This window comes from Ascidiella aspersa, chromosome 4 (assembly GCF_963924565.1).
Source record: "Ascidiella aspersa chromosome 4, kaAscAspe10.2, whole genome shotgun sequence".
Taxonomy (NCBI): Eukaryota; Metazoa; Chordata; class Ascidiacea; order Phlebobranchia; family Ascidiidae; genus Ascidiella; species Ascidiella aspersa.
Window position 1 is genome coordinate 17,477,586 of NC_139450.1, and position 19,578 is coordinate 17,497,163.

Sequence of the window (19,578 nt, forward strand, 5' to 3'; positions counted from 1 at the left end):
TTTTTAGCTCATTTGAACAGAATTTGGCGTTTATTACATTATTTGGCAACTGATTGTTTCTTGGGTTTGTGTTAGTAGCCTATAAAGGGTTTGTGTTAGTAGCCTATAAAGGGTTTGTGTTAGTAGCCTATAAAGGGTTTGTGTTAGTATACTGTATTGGTAGAATATAATTGTGACAACTTAAAAAACAACAATTTGGAAAACAAATACCTTATTAAAAATTTATTAGGCTTTTATTAACAACTTAACAGTTTCCCTTTTATCTGTATATATTACAATGCTTTTCTAACTATTCGTTTGTAGTATAATATTTACATTAATCCAATGCCTTTAATATATATTTAAAAGATGGGTGTAAAAACAGTTTGGTAAACATTTGTTAGAATGTTATTGACGCTTTGCGGAAAGGTGCAAAGCATTGGCAAAATTGTCATAACTGATAAAACCCATTTATTTTGCATTATGACAACCGCAGCAGAAAGGTTAACCTTACAAATTAACTTGTAACCTTGCAGAAAGGACAACCGCAGCAAGTTTCCTCTTGGCATAAAACAAGAAACGAAAATTGTACAATAAACGTGTTTGTATAATCATAGCATTTATGGCACTTTATTTTGCGCTCTGTAGTTTTGGTGTTGGTTATCTGACACGCAGAGATAACTAGGCTGTCGATTTCCATCTCCTCTATGTCTGCTTCGATGGTGTTGTTGGAGGTTGTTTGAAGACCGTAAAGGCTCTGGTAAACGTTGTTTTCGGTTAACGCCACCATGCGGTTGCGGAATTTGTGCTTTGGAACCTCGACTTCCGGGTCGCACTGCCGCGGGTAGCATGTGTGGTTGAGAAGGACTTTGCTTCTGTTTTCTCCTAAACAAGCAGTAGCGAAACGGATAAATCTTTAAACGGTGAAAAACACCATTTTTATTGTATGATAGCAAAACTTAAGCAAACTCTGCGCCAAAAATTAACCCACACCAAAGGTTCTCAACCGTCATGCACGATGACCCTCTTATATGGGCTCTCATTTTTGCTCCCCCTCCCTCTCCCTGCTCGTGTTTTAAAAAATAATTTACGGAACGTCACAAGCAGGAATTTATGAAATCGTAACAATGAAATTTAAAAACCTAAGTAAAACTGCATGAAGAGTAATAATAAGTGATACGCTCTTACCACCTTTTTGGCCCTGGTCTTTCCTACGAAAGTTGCCAAAAAACATTGCACAACTAAAAACTAAAGCAAAAATCAGACATTATCACCAAATGCTTGCAGGGAGCGAGTCACTTATAATAAGTGATCTTTCGGATAACTCAATTATGTCAAAATCAATACGAAACTTCTTGGGGTGATTTATAGGGGAAGGCGGGGCAAAACGGACCCTTAAGGAATAAATGCAATTTTTCGAGGTTTACAAAATATTTTTAGCTGAGTAGGGTAACAATCGAAAGGTCTCACTGAAAGTTAATCCTATGCTAAAAAAAATTTGAAGAACCATATCTTAAATATCAATCGACCTTTTTACAACAGATCTTGTTAAAATTTCTAATTGTTTTGCCTTCCTGCAAAACTGAATGATATATTAATTAATTTTATTCCAGTTTCAAAATGTCTTACTGAAAGGCTAATCATAAAACAAACAGTAAAGTTTACAGTTAAGATACACTAGTAAAAATAGACTACCTTGTAAGGGGTCTGTTTTGCCCCCAAGGTCGGAAACCCCCGGTCTAACTCTATAGGCAATGTTTATCAAACTTGTCACACTAAAAAAAAGATATATCAAAGAACAGTTATATAAAAGTGTTATTTTACTAAATTTGAAAAAAAAAATTCGCTGAAACACTAAGAAAAAAATTCGCCGAACACTAAGAAAGCTCTTATGCCACACTATAGTGTTCCGCGACGTAGGGCTACAGTTTAGGAATCACAGGACTAAGGTTTGAAGTTATTACACTGAAAAAAACTCACGGTTTGAGGCAGATGTGGTAAATAATAATGAACGCGATCACCAGGACGATAAGTAGACCAACAACGATCCCAACTATTGCTCCTGTTGCAAGAGAATCTCCATTTTCGGTGTCAGTGTTTGGAGATGGAGCGACGGGACGCAGATAAATAATGTCTTTGTTTATAAATCAGATATTATTAGGTAAAAATTTGTATATATATAATGATAGTTAGAAAATAATCTACAACCAATGTTATATTCCGCGTAATAAGCGTGCGATAATTTTTTAATATTTTAAACTTTTAATTTGATTTTGTGGTGGATTATTTTATAGTTATTCAACAACAAAGTTAAGCTGTCACAAGATGATTAGCAAAAAAAATTAAGTGAACTACTCACTTAATGACGGCGTCGCCTTTTTTCTTTTTCTGCCAGGTTTCGGTCTTCTTGTTGGAGGAAAGTTAGTAGGCCCAGTGTAGTAATTATCTCTAAAAAAGATAAAGTGTCTCTATATCATACCTGACAGGGATGCGTTGTTCAGTAAAAAATAAAATAACTTGATGTAAGTATATTACCAGGATCTTCTTTTTATTTGGTGTTTTTATAGTTGTTTGTTTTTTGACAAAAAAAAAATAACAACTAAGCATTTTCATGAGTTTTGCATAAACCAGAAAAAATAACTGATTTGTGTTCGACCGTAGTCAGTAAAACATCAAAAACGTGTGAAAAATAACAAACATAAGTGGCAATCTCCGTTGGTCGTGTGCGTGACTTGGTCAGCCTAGTGTAGCGCGCTGTAGCCTACAATTTATGGTTAATTTCAGACACAATACACTACATTGCAGCTTGTTTACATGTCAATTTGCTACAATGCTTTTTTATAATCATAGCTTTAAGAAGTGGCTTGACCAAACCTATATGGGGATGGTCAACATAATAAGTGAAAGTGTTTAAGAGGCCAAAGCTCGATGACTTTGACTACAAAACACCCGCGTCCAGCGCTTTATGTGTTGTCGCCTATGAACGTTTTTATTTACAAACGGGTCAAGGGGGTTTCCCTACATCGTAGATCGTTTGGTAGCACCACTTTCTTAAACCAAAGCGATAACGATTTGACGCCGAAGTGCGAAATTGTTTTGAATATCACGCCATCAGTCGATAAAATACCGCGTTAACACGGTCCATATTCATATAAGGTATTACTCCATAGGGTCAAATTGTCACGATTGGTAGAAACAAATTATCGCGCTTATTCACCAGGACATCGTTTTTTTATTTTATAATAATTTTAAGGCGACATAATAATAAACTGGAAAATACCCTATTTTAGACTGTTGTAAACATGTAAAATGCTAAACAAATGTTGGTGTAAATAAAAAACATTGGTTTAAAATGCAAACATAGCATTAGATTTTGTTTTACGTTTAAATTATCATTTGACTTAAAAAAGGTTTTTGATGAAAATGGCATAATATGGTTTTTGGTTGCTGAAGGTTGCCGACATGTGGTTCAAATAAACCGAAAATCGAAAATGTTAAAAACTTTAAAACTACAAGATTAACAAACACTTACATTTCGACTCCCTGGATGGGGTTGTTGTTATTATTGTTTATGATTACGTTCTGTGGGTTTGCGTTCCTGTTAACCTGGCCGTTTACGGCGTCGATTTCTGCATTATTATTGTCGTCTATCTCGTTCGGGTCTCGCGTTGGAGTTGGGGTGGTTTGAGGTGGTAATGTTGCCCCGGCTCGGGCCACGCGGTACTGTTTCCAACGACCGGCAGCATCGCGAACTAAAAAATAAATAATGGTTCAGATTTAATTTTAGGGGCAATCTCATAAAGATAATTGAGTAACTCGTTTTTCTACCAAAAAAATTGGTTTATGTGTTGATTTTCAAATGGTAAAATTTACACTTGAAATATATTTTAGATTCCTATATATTATTTGTTAGATATTAGCGTTTGTTGTTTATGCCTATATAGAAAATGTTTGTTTAAAATAAGACAAAAACGAAATCAAGACAATTAATTATGCATGTAGTTTTTTCTGGCAGGTATTTTCGTAATGTTAACTTACATCTCGGTGTAGGTAGCTCAGTGGTTTTCCAGTAAACAACTTGGAAACCTTTATAAATTACGTTGACTGATACTGCATTAGACTCCAAATATATTTGCACTTGTTGACCTGGTAACAATTTTATAATTTTATCAAGTACAATTCGCTCGTTGCGGTAGGATTATGTTTAAAGAAAAACATTAAAAACCACATTTCTATTCAAATCCGATCTATTTTTATTTACCTTGTAGCAATAACTAATAAATAATGTGTAAATGTCAACAATTAAAAAAGATTTCATCAGGTATTACTGTAATGGTTTCTTCCTAAACTACAAACTTATATCTATTTCTTCAAATTGTGTAATCTTTTACGCGTTTCTTATATCCCAGCTTGCCCTTTCGTATTGACCATGCATGCTTCTTACGGATATAGTAGCTTGCTCGTAACAGTAAACAAATAGTTCGAGTTTCAGTCTTACATCGCGTGTTGCTTAATGGACTCCAGTCATAAGACCAAGATAAGAACAAAATCAATGTCGGAATATAACACACTTTGGAGTAAGACCAAAATAGCACTAATACCTAATATCGGAAACCTGTCGGAATAACACCTAAATGGCAAGAATCAGGACTATACAACATTTTAGATAGCCTCAAACCCCACCCCTAAGTACATCACTAACTCCCCTAATAATTTCAACTCAACCCAGTTTCTAACTCCACCCATCACTCACCAATAACCCCAAACAGTCCAAAAAATCTTGTGCAGCGGCGCCCAGCGGCGCCCTAACGGAACCATTAAAACAAGGGCGCCCAAACGTCGACACCATAACGGCCGATGCCAGACCTCCATACCCTCTCTCTACAGTTTTTAGCGTTGATTTGGCCTATGAGGCCTTATTCCGATAAATTTGCAACTTGTTCCTACAGGTTTATGTCTTGTTCAGACGATTAAGTTTTTTTTTGTCGCGGATATTACGGCGTATTTGGCTTTATTATGTCGTTGGTTTCAATATTATGGTTTTATAGATTTTTCTGCTTTAGGTCTTATCGCTTTTTAGGTCTTATTGTGTGTTCCCGTTGCTAACGTGTCGATGTGGTAAATGACGTGTAGAGCGGCCGGCCTAGTGTTGTATCGGTTCCATTTTCTCCCAATCCTAAAGGCATTGTAAAGTATGCTATATAAATTTGTATTTGAAATGCTGCTTAATCAATTGCTATTGTTATGAGTTCTCATTTCATTCAATACCTAAAATAACTCAATTGTGTTTCTGTGTAATTATAGATAGGGTTCAAACAAGCGGATCTGAATCGTTCTTACCCGAAGAAATGATGTCAGGTGGAGGTGTGTTCCCACAGTACGGTCCATCTACTACACCGTTGTACATATCTTGGATGGTGATACGTTGACGGATGCAAGAGTCTTTCTTACTCGATTTACCGATGAGATAAAATTCTTTAAACCGAATCCTCACTCTATACCCTGAAGGAGCTTGGACTCTGTAAATGTAGTGTAACTGTTAATAACCTAATCATTGGTGCGTACAATTAGGAACAATAATGGGTACTCCCACTCTGGCACAACATAAAGGGATACTAACATTCAAAGCAAAAACAGGGTGTTCAATCAATTCCAGAAGGAAAGAACACCAACGGGGCGTCCGACAACGAGATGCATCAGAATTGGCATTTTATGGATATAGTCATGCGACAAGTAAATGTCATGACATCGATTTTAAATGATCGTGTATTGTGACTCGAGAGGCAAAGTATGCCAATGATGTGTACTTCTAGAATCGTGGGCACAAACATGTTAATACAATGCACAATCATGTTAATACAATGAATATTAACCACGGCACATTTCTTGCACCTGCTTATTATTCTGTGCAGGAGCGGCCATTAGAAACCTGCAGTCTCCATGTCGGTGTTCTCTTATCAAGCTTTATCTTGTTTTTTTTCGTCGTATTGTAAGGCGGTTTCCATTGTGTTTTATTTATTGTTTCACCGCGATATATTTCGTTAATGTTTTAGAAGTTTTAAGTAGATTGTGCTCTGACGAAGATTACCTGAATAGGCAATTATCGAAACGTTGACACATTTAATAAAGAAGTATTTGTCGTACGAGCAATTTTATAATTGAATAAAGGGATTATTGATCTAAAATGCATCTGAGATAATGCATTCATAAATATTTCAAACACATTTGCTAGCTATCATTTATATTATATTCAACACTTTTGGCATATATTTTTGTAGCACGGATTATAGTCATACAAAACCCTGAATCTATAAAAACACTATGTTCATGTAAGTACGATTGCGAATAAAGGGTTTATGACTAATACCGGACGTCATTTGCCAAATTATCAGAACAGTCTATTCTATGATATCCAACAATAAGGCTGTTTTAATTATATTTTCAACTTTCACATATAGACGAAGGCATAGAAATAGGTAAAACTAGACGGGGTGCGGTTGTTGTATATTTTGTCAGGGGTATATCTTCAGGGCTTGGTGTTTTTTTAATTTTAGATTTAAATTTTTTTTTTTATTTAGTTTTTTTTATATATATTATATTTTGTATTGTATATTTTATATTATATGTTTTATATTTTGTTTTTTTCCTTAACTTGTTTGTGCAAGCAAAAACAGATATGGGCCGAAAATTTCCCCACTTAACTTCTGGCTTTGATGCGAAAGGGGTTCGAATAAGGCGTAGTATTTGGGGAATGATCGAAACTTATATTTGATAAATATAATTTACGTAGATAATGCGTACGAGCACGTTATTACATCTTGGTCCGAGCAATCACTGTTAAAACAGAATTAAACACTTGTATGTGCCGAATAAGCCACCTTTTAAATGGAAAGTTTTATGTTATGACGTGGCTTTGTAACGTCGTCCCTAATAATGCATTTAACTTTATGTTTTGCTTGCTGCGACCCTTGTACAATTTTAATTTGTTTATGTCTGGTGTTGATATGTTTGATGGAAGTAAGATACGAAACAGGTGCAAACAGAGAGGTGTACACTGCCAAGGTTTCGCGTTTAAATTTGAGACAGTAAAATATGCTGTTTAGTAAGAGCAATAAGTTATTTTACCAAGAGAAGCCTCTTTCTAAAGGGCAAGTCGCACGCGCCTAGTTTTACTAAGACGAGCCACTTCGTACCATGAACGTTGCACACCCCGGATAATAAAGCGCAGCAGGAAGCCAGCAACCGCTTTGTCGCTTCGCGACTAAATAAAGCAAGTGATATGAACGCATTCTGTATTAAGGTTTTATGCCGCTAGATAGGAGTAGATAGCTATAAACGACTAAAACGATGACGTCACACTATTATTTTTTGTCCCCCAATTAGAGGTGACTAGGGGTGCAGACTCAAAAACCTCTACAGCGCACCTACATAACATTTTACGCCATGTCTGAAAATTTGATAGTTCTACGATGTCCATTTATAAAGCTTCGGACAAAAATCGGTCTGAAACATAGGCTACCATAGCAAACCATAACAACCAAAAAAATAACGGCAAAAACAAGATATGTCAAAATAAGATATGGAAAATACATTTTCGTCCCATATAACTAAAACAGGCTTAGATGTAGTTAACAGTGTTGAAAGAAGTCATTTTAAAAGACGTCAAGTTAGCCTATATGCGAAATAACTTCAACTCTTTCCAAGTCAACTCTTTTCCAAAAAATAACAAGTCAAGTCATTATTAAAGCAAGTCAACCTCAAGCAAAGACATTGACATAAAAACGAAACGTTAAACTACTAAAATTGGTAAATTTGCTTGATAATGAGCATAACCTCAATTAAAAATAACATTAACATAACATAGCAAATTGTTTTACTTGCAAAAATTGAGATAAATAAATCCATTTTATTAAAAAAGTATGTATTAAAAACAAATAATTATAACCCAAGTCCTCGTCAATTAATTTTGTTTAAAAACTTTAATCAAGTGATATTAAAACAGTGACTTGAATCAAGTCATTGACTTAGGCGAATACAACACAGATGTTTGGAAACTAGATAAGTCATTGATGAAGTTAATTAAGCTGCAAATTTCACACTTATTAATTTGCTTTACCATTTTCGCCTATTAATTATTTTTATCTTCAATATGCCATTCTTTACTCCAGCTAACTACTTTACAAACAGTAAACTGATAAAACATACCCTACAATTCCTACCAATTGGTAAAGGATAGGTGTGTGGACCCTAGCTCGAAATAAAAGTAGATTTAATAATATATAAGTTTTAAAAACAAAAACAAATATAATTTGGCATTTATATTGGTTTCTAAACATTTCCTTTCTGTAAAAGTTTGTCTACACTCTCAGATTTTTTAAAATAAATTAAAGAAACGTATCCTTACATCCAATTGCACTGCGTTTGTTCGGCAAACTTGTTCGGGAAGTTTGGGCTTGAAAATACCTTTGGTGACCTTCCTGTCCTTGCGATCATTTGCATGCAGCCTTTGGTCAAAAATACACATCATCAATAAACAAAAATAAACCGAAATTTTGTGTTAACGATTATATCAACGAATTATATGTTGCCCTTACGTCGGTGGTATTTCTTCCAAGGGAGATTAGCAATCGTATTAATAATAATATTATATATTTTACCAGGCAAACAGGAATTAAAGAACAGTAGTGACGAAATATAAACTTAAGCCAGTAAGTGTGCGTGGTCTACTGAATGAGCTACGGAATTACAGCTTGAATTTGTCCTGTAAGTTTACAAACTTGTCTGACTCGATTGGCTAGTTGAAATGCATACATTTTTGTACCTGTATCTCAAATAGGGGCTTTCGTTTTTGACGAAGCGACTAATGATACTTATATAGTTTATGATAATAAACGAAAGACTAAAACCAATCATTTCCATTTTAAAAAATAGACCTAAATCGATTCGAGTGTTGATGATTTTCTAAGGTGCCAAGTTTAGAGTTGTGGTATTGATTCTTTTTATCAAAACAAAAAAAAAACATGCAGCAATAGAAAAAAAATACTGTGATATTGGTAAATCTTAGTTGCGTTGCGTGCAGGTGATAGCTGATAACATTAGTTTGTACAAAAGTCATGCGTTAGGTCAGGCCGCTTTACCGTGCGGTTGTTTTGCACGTTGTCCTTCTATGGGATGATTGCATAAACACTAACTTGACTTATTGGGAACATAATGTTCAACAATATGTATACACTAAAAACAATTTAATCTCAAAGGACAACTAAAAGTTGTTCTTACTAATCGCCAGTTTAGGACCACTTAAATGAATAAAAAAACATATTTCTACAGCAATATAAGCAAAACCTCGAAGATAATAACGTGATGGAAATGCAATTCCCATCAAATCTAATATTTTATAATACAACAAAAATATAGCTATACATAGCTGTCTTACTTTCTGTGTTTCCTTGCTCAAGCAGGAACAAAATAATGAGCAACAGTGTGTAGCTCATTATTTTACATTGTAGGTTTGCTGAGAATTCTAAAGCAAATTTCCAATTCGAAACGTATTTCCTAAAATATAATGATGCTAATATTTAACAATCTAATGACTGATCTCGGCAACAAGTAACCCTTCAGCAGATTTCTATCTACAGTTATAGTTGGCGTGCGGTATTTTCTGGTGGTTCCTAATCATTGTGCTATCGTCAGCGATACATCGTTGGCAACAAATCTTGTTTTTGGCCTCGGGCGAAATGTTAAATTTCATGTCGGGAAAATTGGTGTCGAAAAACTTGTCTGACTAGGCGAAGGCCTAAGTGAGTAATCTGACACCAAACTTATTTCACTTTACGCAACAAAGATTTGAGGAAAATATTCTGTCCAACTAGCGTTTTTTAGAAAAAAGTCGAAACAACGTAAAATTGTATTTAAGGTCTCAGTATTTTAAGCGGCTTTGTTTTGAATATATCCGTTCATATTCAAGTAAGCCAACTGGTATGCCTTGTAGGCAAAACGGTTTCATTGTAGGCTATTGTTGTTCAGTGGCCGTCAAATGTTTTCAAATGGTGAATAAATGTGTGAAAAGACGAGTAATAGACTAATGAATTTCAAATTTGCTTAATATACGCTACAGTATAAGCTAAAATGTATAAGTTTGCTGGGACACTTCAAAGTGTTATATTTCGCATGACAATGCAATAGCTAATTTTTAAGAAAAGCAATTAGCTACAAGCCTGATAAAAGTTACAGGTTAAATAAATAATTAAATAATAAAAATTGCGCACAACGGGTTTCATTAAAAAAATTAAATCAAGTCACTTTCACATTAAAAAATTAAATCGCACGCTCAAATATACAAAAATAATTGTTATATACACATTATACTTAAAATTTGGGAGGCTTTCGGGAGACGATTAGGTGACCTTTTTGAAACAATAAATCACTTTGTGTTTCGGAGACATATTACATTCGCACTATTTCAAAGTATTTAACTACGTTAACTGTACATAAACAACTTGTCACTTATACCTATCTAGACCTGTTCTATTACTAGTCGAGTAGGCTATCCCTGGTGTATGTGGTTAAATTGAAAAAAAAATACTTGGAGTTTAATAAGTGCCATTAGACACACGGGGTTCCCTGACAATATGTTAATATCTATTTGTCGGTCGGTCTTACAGTTTTTTTAATCACGCAAAGTTAAGCAGAGTTTGCAAAATATCGTGTTAAATGCGTCAGCTTTAACAGTAAGCAATTTTAACCTTGAAAGCGTTGACAGATTTTTCTTTCGCTGAACGCTTTTTGGTACCAAGATATACGTGTTTGCTTTAATATCAAGCAAATCGAACATACTTCTACTATACACGGCCGTTTTCTTAATAAACTTTTCACTAGGCTTTTTATAGGCATTTTAATTAACTTTCATTAGGCATCTTACTCTAGTGCCGAGTCTTGAGTCCTACTCCAGCAAAACAAACCGACTCCGTCGAGCCAGTTCCGAGTGTTCTATAGCCGAGTATTTAGTCTTTCCATTTCAGAAACTACACACAACATTCTTGGTTATATGTCAAATTGCACCAATCTTTTTAAAATTATCTGCTATAACATTGGTGATAAAGAGGCAACAGACTGTTGGTTTTTTTTGATTAACATTTCACCGTGGGCGCTCATGTCTTTACTGTTTTGAATGACATAAATTTAGGCTGGTCATTTAGTCGATCCATTTCATACACAACGCACAACATTGCCTTTCAACGCATGCAAAAGTCATCAACCCTAAACATCTATGTGGACCCACGGTTGGGAACCACTGGTTTAGAATTATACAAAAGGTCAATAAACGTATTTCAAAAACGCAGATTCTCATGCCAACATTTCCCCAAAGATCGTAAAAGAACAATGTATAGGTGATTTTTGTGACGTCTTTAACCCAAAATGTAAAGATTTAGCTCATCGGCCATAACATTTTTTCGCATTAAATGTGATGTTGCTTAAGAGCCTTTTATGGCATTTCAGGTCAATATGTTACAAACGCCAAGGTTTTTCGACGTCGTTAGAGTTAATTTTATTAAATTGACCTGAAAAGTGATATGTTAGAATACTCGTTTCTTTATCAGGGTTCTTACAATAAAGTTTGGCTGACACTTTAAACTTTCTTAAATCATCTTATTGTGCTGTACGTGTAGCACGTAAGCCTTACTACTCTGGATATGAGGAACGCAAGGTACTTGATCTAAGTGAAAAGTCAACATGAGCAGCTTTTGTAGACCCTCGCAACAATAGCGCAACAAAAGCTGAAACGCGCGCTGCGCCATACACAATTGATAAGGGCTTTATTAAAATCCAGAATTTCGCGGTAAACTTTCGCGAGCGCAACGCTGTATTGTTACAGCAGGAGAAGCTTTACAACGGACACAATGTGTTTCGATATTATAAAGAGAACATCAAGCTTTTTAACGAACAGGTCTGTATTGCTGAGGTATTCGAAAAATTGAAAACAATGAGATAGTAAAGTGCAGCAATTAATGTTTCATTACAGTTGTTGTCATTTATCGCAGTTATGTTCGTTTGGTTTACCATAAAACTGCTGTGCTGTACAAAGGTTCTACTTACCCGATGACTACTTACCCTGTGACTCCTTTGATATACAATTTCTGCCAAGATAATCTAGCAGTTCCTTTTTTGCACTTTGCGCCAATTCGTAGTCTCAAAAAGAATAGTCATTGTAGTAAAAAAGAACTCTTCGATTTGAAAGTTTAAAACAATAAACGCAGCTGTAAGGTCACAACCGATTTGCCCAAATATTTTGATAAAATCAATTACATCAAGACTTGTGAAAATCTCTAGTGTATGTTCAAGGTGTCATGTTTCCTTCTTACTTAGAAAAACTTACATAAAAAATGCATTTTTGCGCCTTAGCCGCCATCACTTTGATACTATGTGTGCTACAGAAAGAAACTGAGTGATCTTCATTTCTTTCCAAGAATTACATTTTGCGGATAACGAAGTAAGAAACAGAATTCCTTATCTCTGACTGGTTGGCCATCAGTGGTTTACGCTTTAATTTAAAAATCACTGATGTACCCAACACATATTTCGGTATTTTTATTCCGAGTTTTAAAAAAATCTTAATTTATTACAATAATATTTGCATTAACTATACAAAATCTGAATCCCGTTTTATATTATGAACTTGTACTTTTATATACGCACTTGACGCTTCTTTGCGTTTTGCGCAAGATGACCCACGAAATGCGACTGTCAGAACTTCATGAAGTGTGCGCAGTCGGTGACTCAGACTTACTAGAAGAAATCCTTAAATCTGGAAGATACGAAGCCGGGATCAACTACAAGGACCCGGACTGGGAAGATAGAGCTCCGTTGCACTGGTGCAGTATAAAAGGTATACTGATAATTAAATTGGAATAAGACATCAATGGCCAGAAAGTACCGTTGAAATATGAGCCAAATGTCCAGAAATAGGTAACTCAAACTCTAACCCTATAACCATTACCCACTCCTAGCCCCAAACAGCGGTAACAGATGGGTGACTAAACAGCGGCCCCATAAAGGCGCCGTTTACAATAGAAGCGCCCAAGCGTCAACAACAAAACGGCTGATGCCAGACCAGCGCCCCCAATTGTCCCATAACCTCTCCTTACAGTTTTAGGTTTACTTTCGATCATTTAGGTCTTATTTTGGCGATTTTTTCTGCTATATATTCTTGGATATTACTGTGCATTAGGCTTGATTATGTCGTTGGTCTTAAATATATTGTTGCGTTATAGGTATTTTTGCGTGTTCCAAACATATGTATCCTGTGTTAACGTTTCGAATGCATTGAACCAGTGCTTTCTTTACAATATTGGAAACTAATGAAGAATTTTTCGAAACGTTCAAAATATGCTATATCTACTTCTTTATTGGATTTTATATTTCTTATACGTTTAACTACAATCTCTAGCCATTTGCTCCAAATTGTTTTACTAAAACTGAATTTTATAACTACTGCATGTTTGAACTGTTCTACTGCTTACCGAATTTCAGTTAATAGAAGAGATAATCGTATAACAATAAGCAAAAAACAATTTATATGTTGTCCAAATCTACGTGGTAGATTGTTGTTTGGTACGTATTAAACAGATGACAGCCTTATTACAAAGAAGAGATTTAACTACATACTTTAGGGTTCCAGAAAAAGGCAGTTTTGCTACTTTGTAGTAAAATTGTGTTAAGTTGAATTTTTTAATTCAATTTACAATAATTTTATATTTAGGTAAAAGCGATATGACACGATGCCTTCTTGAAAGAGGTGCTCACCCTGGAGTTAGATCGTCTTGCGGATGGACGCCAGCACATTTTGCTGCCGAAGGAGGGCGCACACACGTGTTAAGGTAAAAAACCTTTAGCGGACAGCATTGCCGTTTTTTTACGTTTCATAAACAAGTAAGTTCAATTAGTTGTCCTGTCCTAAGGCATTAGTTGCCTAACCCAATATACAATTAACGCCATTGACACAGAAAATCGGGCCATTAAAACTCAAACAATAAACTATTTAATCCTAAAACAAAGAGTTTTTTCCAGCTAACTGTTGTTTAAATAGAGTTAAGAAGTAAGCCAATTTACAGCATACTTAACCGATTAAGTCATAAAAAAGGAAAAGGAGACCAAAGTTGTAGGACAATAGCAATTGTCAATTTAACTAGTCACTGTAAAGCAACATCAAATAGTTTTCGAAAAAAAAGTTTAAAAAAAATCATTTGGTTTAAGTCGGACGAAATGTTGTCTATATATACGGGATTATTTTTCTAAAATACACCCCATATTAATTTTCAGCCAGAGTTGCCAAATGTGACTAATTCTAGTAGTTTTTGTAAATTTCAGATGTTTGCTATTGTTGATGGAAATGCAAGTCTAAAGTCAAATGCAAGTTTGTTCTTTATCTAGAACTGAATTTGTTTAAACAAGTATGATTTGAGGCAAACAGTACAAGTTTAATATCTGTTCACAACCAGTTTAAAACAAGACACTCTGTCTGCTTAGAGCCTTAGGCGAGCTAGGGCTAGGCTGTCGTACGTCAACCAATCAGAATATTATCGAGATAATAGGTTACAACAAAAATGTCTGTTCGCTTCTAATATGTATGCATTAAGTGTTGAAATTGAAGAGAAACATCAACCTAGAAGAAGTCAAGTTAATTCGAAAAAAAAGTTGAATATGAATTTTAGGGGTTAATTAGTTAAACAAGCTTTTTCATTAATAAACGTGTTTTACATTTATATTGGTTTTAGTCATAGACTACTAGCCTGCATTTGATCAATAAACTAGATAAGGTTAAATTTAGCAATTATGTAGCATGTTTTACCATAACATTGACTAATTTTGACTATTTTTTTACTGAGGCATGCCTAAAGGTGCTTAAAATGGTTCGGCAACCATGTACTCAATATGCGTTAATTTACCCACTAAATTCAGCAATGAGCAATTCCAGGCTACAGAAATCCCTAATATACACACGCTTTACTACGTTACAGAACTTTACACAACTTTAAAGCACCGATGGACCGAAAGGATCTGTTTGGAGACACACCAAGAAGGATCGCAGAAATATACGGCCACAAAGAAACAATAGAATTCTTATCCGTGTAATATACTTGTTGTTAATAACATTATTTTTACTAACATTATGTTACTATGAAAATATTGGTTATGATTTCAGTTAATGTATTACATTTAAAAAGGTATTACTTCCAAATGTCAGTAGGCCTACCTAGTTTAAAAAATCGCCCTCTAGTAAATTTATATCTATAGTTACCTACTGCCGAAGCAAGTACCAAGTGCTTGAGTAACGCCCAATATTTCCGGTAATTCTCATGGCAACAGCGCCACCTGCCGATAGGTAACAACGTAATTACAACACGGGCCTTTCTTTGAAATTATTAACCTAGTATTTTGGTCACAGGTAATTATTATCCAGGACTATCACGTAGAACAGTGCTTTTAAACTTTTTTAGTGTGGACACAGATACTAAGCGTAGAACAATGTTAGTATTATAAACATTTGGAGATGAAGTCCTTCAGCATTTGGCGATGAAGTACTTTATAAGAGTGGTGGACCTTAATTAGCCTTACAATACTCCGCATTTTAGTCATGACAGTCACGTATTTTTAGAAACTTGGGGCCTGTCAGTTAAAAAAATATGGAAGAGTTATGTCTGATGTGTGTTTCTGCTGTATTGCGATTTATATGAAAGTATGTTAAATCGCTGTAGTAACCCATGGAATGTTTTTTGTTTTGTTTGCAGTGTACGTTAGCAAACTTTAGCTGACGTATATCATACGACTTTTGATGTATATCAAAGTCTTGTGCGAATTCCTAAGTTAGAAGGTATATTTCTTAATTCGGTACAAACCACATGAATGTATTTGGTCATCTTTTTTAGTTAATTTAAAAGTTTTTTGAATGTTCCACCAGTATTTTTGAAGTCATAGTCAACCAATTATTGCTTGATATACATCGACAGTTGTTTTTAAATTACTGATTGACAAAATGATTAATTTAATCTAAGGTAGGGCACAAGTTGTTTACTCATCTATTTCGCTAGAAAGAACTGTTTTTAAATTAACAACTGATATAAATATAGTGTATTTGGAAATAACTGCGGAGAGGTACGTAATTTTGGAATTCGCTTACTTTATTTTAGTGCTGTCGGCGAATATAGGGAGAGAAGGCGAAAATCAGAATTGTGCGGTGAGGCAGATCCATATGATGACGAGGACGTTGATTGGTGCTACAGAAACAATGTCATCCCCGAAGCTTTTGTTACTGAGGACGAGTTAGCAGGTAGGATCGGCATATAGTTAAACAATAGGATGAGTATAATGGTGTAGAATTTGTTTGTTTGGAAGGTGTGAAAACAAATTGAATGTGCCTAAAACTCATTAAAAGCAAGATTAATAGCTCTTGAGCTATAAATCAATTTGACTGAGTTCGTCAATGATGTGTAACCTTTGTAAACAACGTTGGACGTATATTTGGTTGATTTTGCAGAAATTACCAGCACCGCAACAACCGCCAGCGTAAATGGCAGCCTTGCTTCGTTACAGCGCTTAAAAACAAAAGCAAAGCATTATACCAAATATCCGTCCAGACGTAGTACGCCAAACAGCGGACGCAATTCAAGAAGTAACACACCAACAAGTGGCAGAAAAAAGGGTCGAAAGACATCGAACGTCGCCAAATGACAATTATATGGTTCAATTATAAGGATTCAGTCGGTTAATGCAGGAGACGCTTAGTAGCACATTTACTTTAAAGAACCGATTTTAATCATTAGGGTTGGCTAGCAAACAGTAGACAACAGAAACATGACAGTTAATATTTTTATAGTAAGTGTATTTTTTAATCTAGATTTACATGTTTGTGGCATCAAACAACTTAATCTCGACGCCAAATAAGTATCATTTTGAGGCTTCCCCGCAAAAGGACAATATCTTAGCGAAATCATTGCAATTGGTTTAAATAAGAAAACAATTTTATTTAATATTTCCTTGCTTTTATTCCGTCGGATCTGAACATTGTGTGCCTTGCTAAGAGTGACAAACTAATAGATCACGATCTATTTATCGAGGTTCTTGTACGATACAATTAAATGGATCTCAATGGTATAGCAAAGTTTACATTTGCCTCACAGTTGCTTTACACTGTACCTTGGTTTAAATCAGTCAAATCATCATTTTTATGCGCGTAAACTTTTAAATGTTTTTTTTTTGTTTTGAAAATTTTGTTTACGATTATACTGCATTGTTTTTTGATAACACGTTATAACGCAACTTCGCGTCGTCATCCCTTAAAACTTAATGACTACAAGCAGACTTGGACAACTAGATAATTCTAGTTTTCTAATTCAATGAATTAGAGCAAAATGTGGTTAATTCTAATTCTAATTCTAATCTAATTTGTGAATTGCTTGTGTGCTCTAATTGTAGTTCTAATCTAATTCGGATTTCACCAAAAATCCTATACTTTGTCCAACGACATTTTTAGTCTCTTAGTGAAAACAAATAATTTGAATTCAAACTCTTTGGTTGAAACGTAATTTTCACGGACTAAAAATCATGTGCTATTCTAAAATTAGCACACACATAATTGACATGCACATTCCTATTAAAATACTTCTCAATTTAAATGCACTTGATTGTGAATAATAAAATGTAATTTTAGTTTAAATTTTAGTTCAAATTCGTTTTTTTAAGAATTCGGTAATTCTAATTCTAATCTAATTTGAGAAAACTCAAAATGATCTAATTCTAATATAATTTGGAAAAACTGAAATGCTCTAATTTTAATTCTAATCTAATTTTAAAAAGCTAAAATAAATCTAGTTGTCCAAGTCTGACTACAAGTCTTTGCGCGCTATTGTTAAACTGAAATGAATTAGGAGATGGCGCCTATTTTGTTGTCTGGTGGAGTTGTCAAAAAAAATTTGGAGGGCCAGAAGTTTCAAAACATAATAAAATAGCGCGCGAACTATCAAACAATAAATTAGCCAAAGTGTGTATTTTTAGCACCCGATAAAAGGACATACAGTTATTCCAACAGTGTTGGGGAAACAAGACCAACGTGGCAAAAACTGAGAATAATTGAAAATATTTATTGTTCGCTTTTTGCGTCTTCTAAAAAGAGAAGAAATGTCCGAAAGGTCAAAAGTGAGCTTTGTAGAGTTTTTATTCCGAAACCGTGTGTCAGTGCTTCGTAGTTGTAAAGTTGACCGTCGGCGGTGGTACCCCCAATCCCACTTGGACAAGCCCAAGAGCCCTCGTGATGAAGAAGCGGCTTCGGTTTTTGCATGAGAACCATAAAAAATTCCAAGAGGCGCCTGTAATACGGAGATATATGAATGTACATTTTGGAAATATGAAACATTTTTTACACTAAGTGCAAACAACATTAACATTAACAAGATAACTTACAATGAGTTTTCGATCGCCTCCCTAGTTAGACACGGCAATTCGTCTGCTTTATGACCCTGTAAGGCTTTATGAGCGAGAGATTTAGCAGGAAACTCGAACTGACAAAGTTTGGCAAAGTCTTCTGCCAACTGCCCCGCTTCACCTGAAAAAATGCAAAAATTAGACTAATGAAAAACAATAAAACAAAATACAAAAAAAGATGTATCATTTTTCGGCATAAACCTGCTAAATCCAATTTAACAAATTGTATTGTTGTTTCTAAAGAAGGATAAAAATACATTAAGAGTTCAATTAAACATGATCCTCGCCTATTTACAACACATCAATTTTCTCCCATACTACAGGCCCTCAATTTTTAATTTAAAACAAATAAGGTTGGTATTTTGTTTGAAGAAAATTGTTTAAGTTACAGCTGCAACGAAAAGGTGGCTCGAGCCATTAATTGCCATTCAACGCCTGTCCCTCCGCACTACATTCTACATTCATTAACGTTTAATAATCCGACATAAAATATGTATTTTGTTTAGTTTTCATGTAATAGCACCATGCCTTTGAAAAATTAAAGCTCCGCGAATTAGTAATAGAAATATTGACAAACATAGCAACCTTACTTTCTGTGAGCGATGTAAAGAGCGTGCATTTAGCCGTTTTTCTTCGGCCTTGCGGAAGCTGTACTCCAATCTGGTGGAGTCTCTGTCTTAAGTACTGGCTACCGTTCTTGGACTTCGCCTTGCGAAGGATCGGGCCCAGGAGTGAGATGTTGAGACTCTCCGGAGTAAGGACTCTCCTTAAGATCTCTCCCACTAGAACCTCGTGACGCTTGCTCTGGTTGGGCATGCTACGCAAGAGAATTAATGAAGGAAAACCGTCGTCAAAGTTCATTCACCTAAACAACGTTATGTATTGCTAATACGTAAAATACGCCTTACGGATCTAGACTATGGAAAGAAAATTCTATATATTTTTTGCCAAATTAATATTATAAAGCGATATTTAATCACGTGTTTACATCGCAATAGAAACACCGAAAGAAATAAAATAGCTTACCTAAATATTAAAAAAATATTTTTACAAAGTTAAGTCATATAAACTCCTACACAAAACAACTAAACCAAATTAAGAAATATATTCCATGCAGCTGAGAAC

General features: G+C 34.8%; 2 protein-coding genes across 2 annotated transcripts; one reads left to right on the forward strand and one right to left on the reverse strand.

The window, feature by feature from the left end:
* On the reverse strand, positions 1 to 10,954 carry LOC146148464 (uncharacterized). Its single transcript, XM_083388587.1, has 10 exons — positions 10,898 to 10,954; positions 9,413 to 9,531; positions 8,384 to 8,483; positions 5,320 to 5,498; positions 4,018 to 4,125; positions 3,512 to 3,731; positions 2,339 to 2,427; positions 1,960 to 2,113; positions 128 to 864; positions 1 to 79 (listed from the first exon to the last, which is right to left on the reverse strand). Exons 2-9 carry the CDS (start codon positions 9,468 to 9,470, stop codon positions 600 to 602), a joined length of 1,173 nt encoding a protein of 390 aa, XP_083244713.1. The 5' UTR covers positions 9,471 to 9,531; positions 10,898 to 10,954; the 3' UTR covers positions 1 to 79; positions 128 to 599.
* Positions 10,955 to 12,321: 1,367 nt separating this feature from the next.
* Positions 12,322 to 17,141, forward strand: LOC146148465 (ankyrin repeat domain-containing protein 66-like). The gene is made up of 6 exons (XM_083387782.1): positions 12,322 to 12,466; positions 12,700 to 12,862; positions 13,736 to 13,853; positions 14,994 to 15,104; positions 16,164 to 16,303; positions 16,511 to 17,141. Exons 2-6 carry the CDS (start codon positions 12,700 to 12,702, stop codon positions 16,702 to 16,704), a joined length of 726 nt encoding a protein of 241 aa, XP_083243908.1. The 5' UTR covers positions 12,322 to 12,466; the 3' UTR covers positions 16,705 to 17,141.
* The last annotated feature ends 2,437 nt before the right edge of the window (positions 17,142 to 19,578 follow it).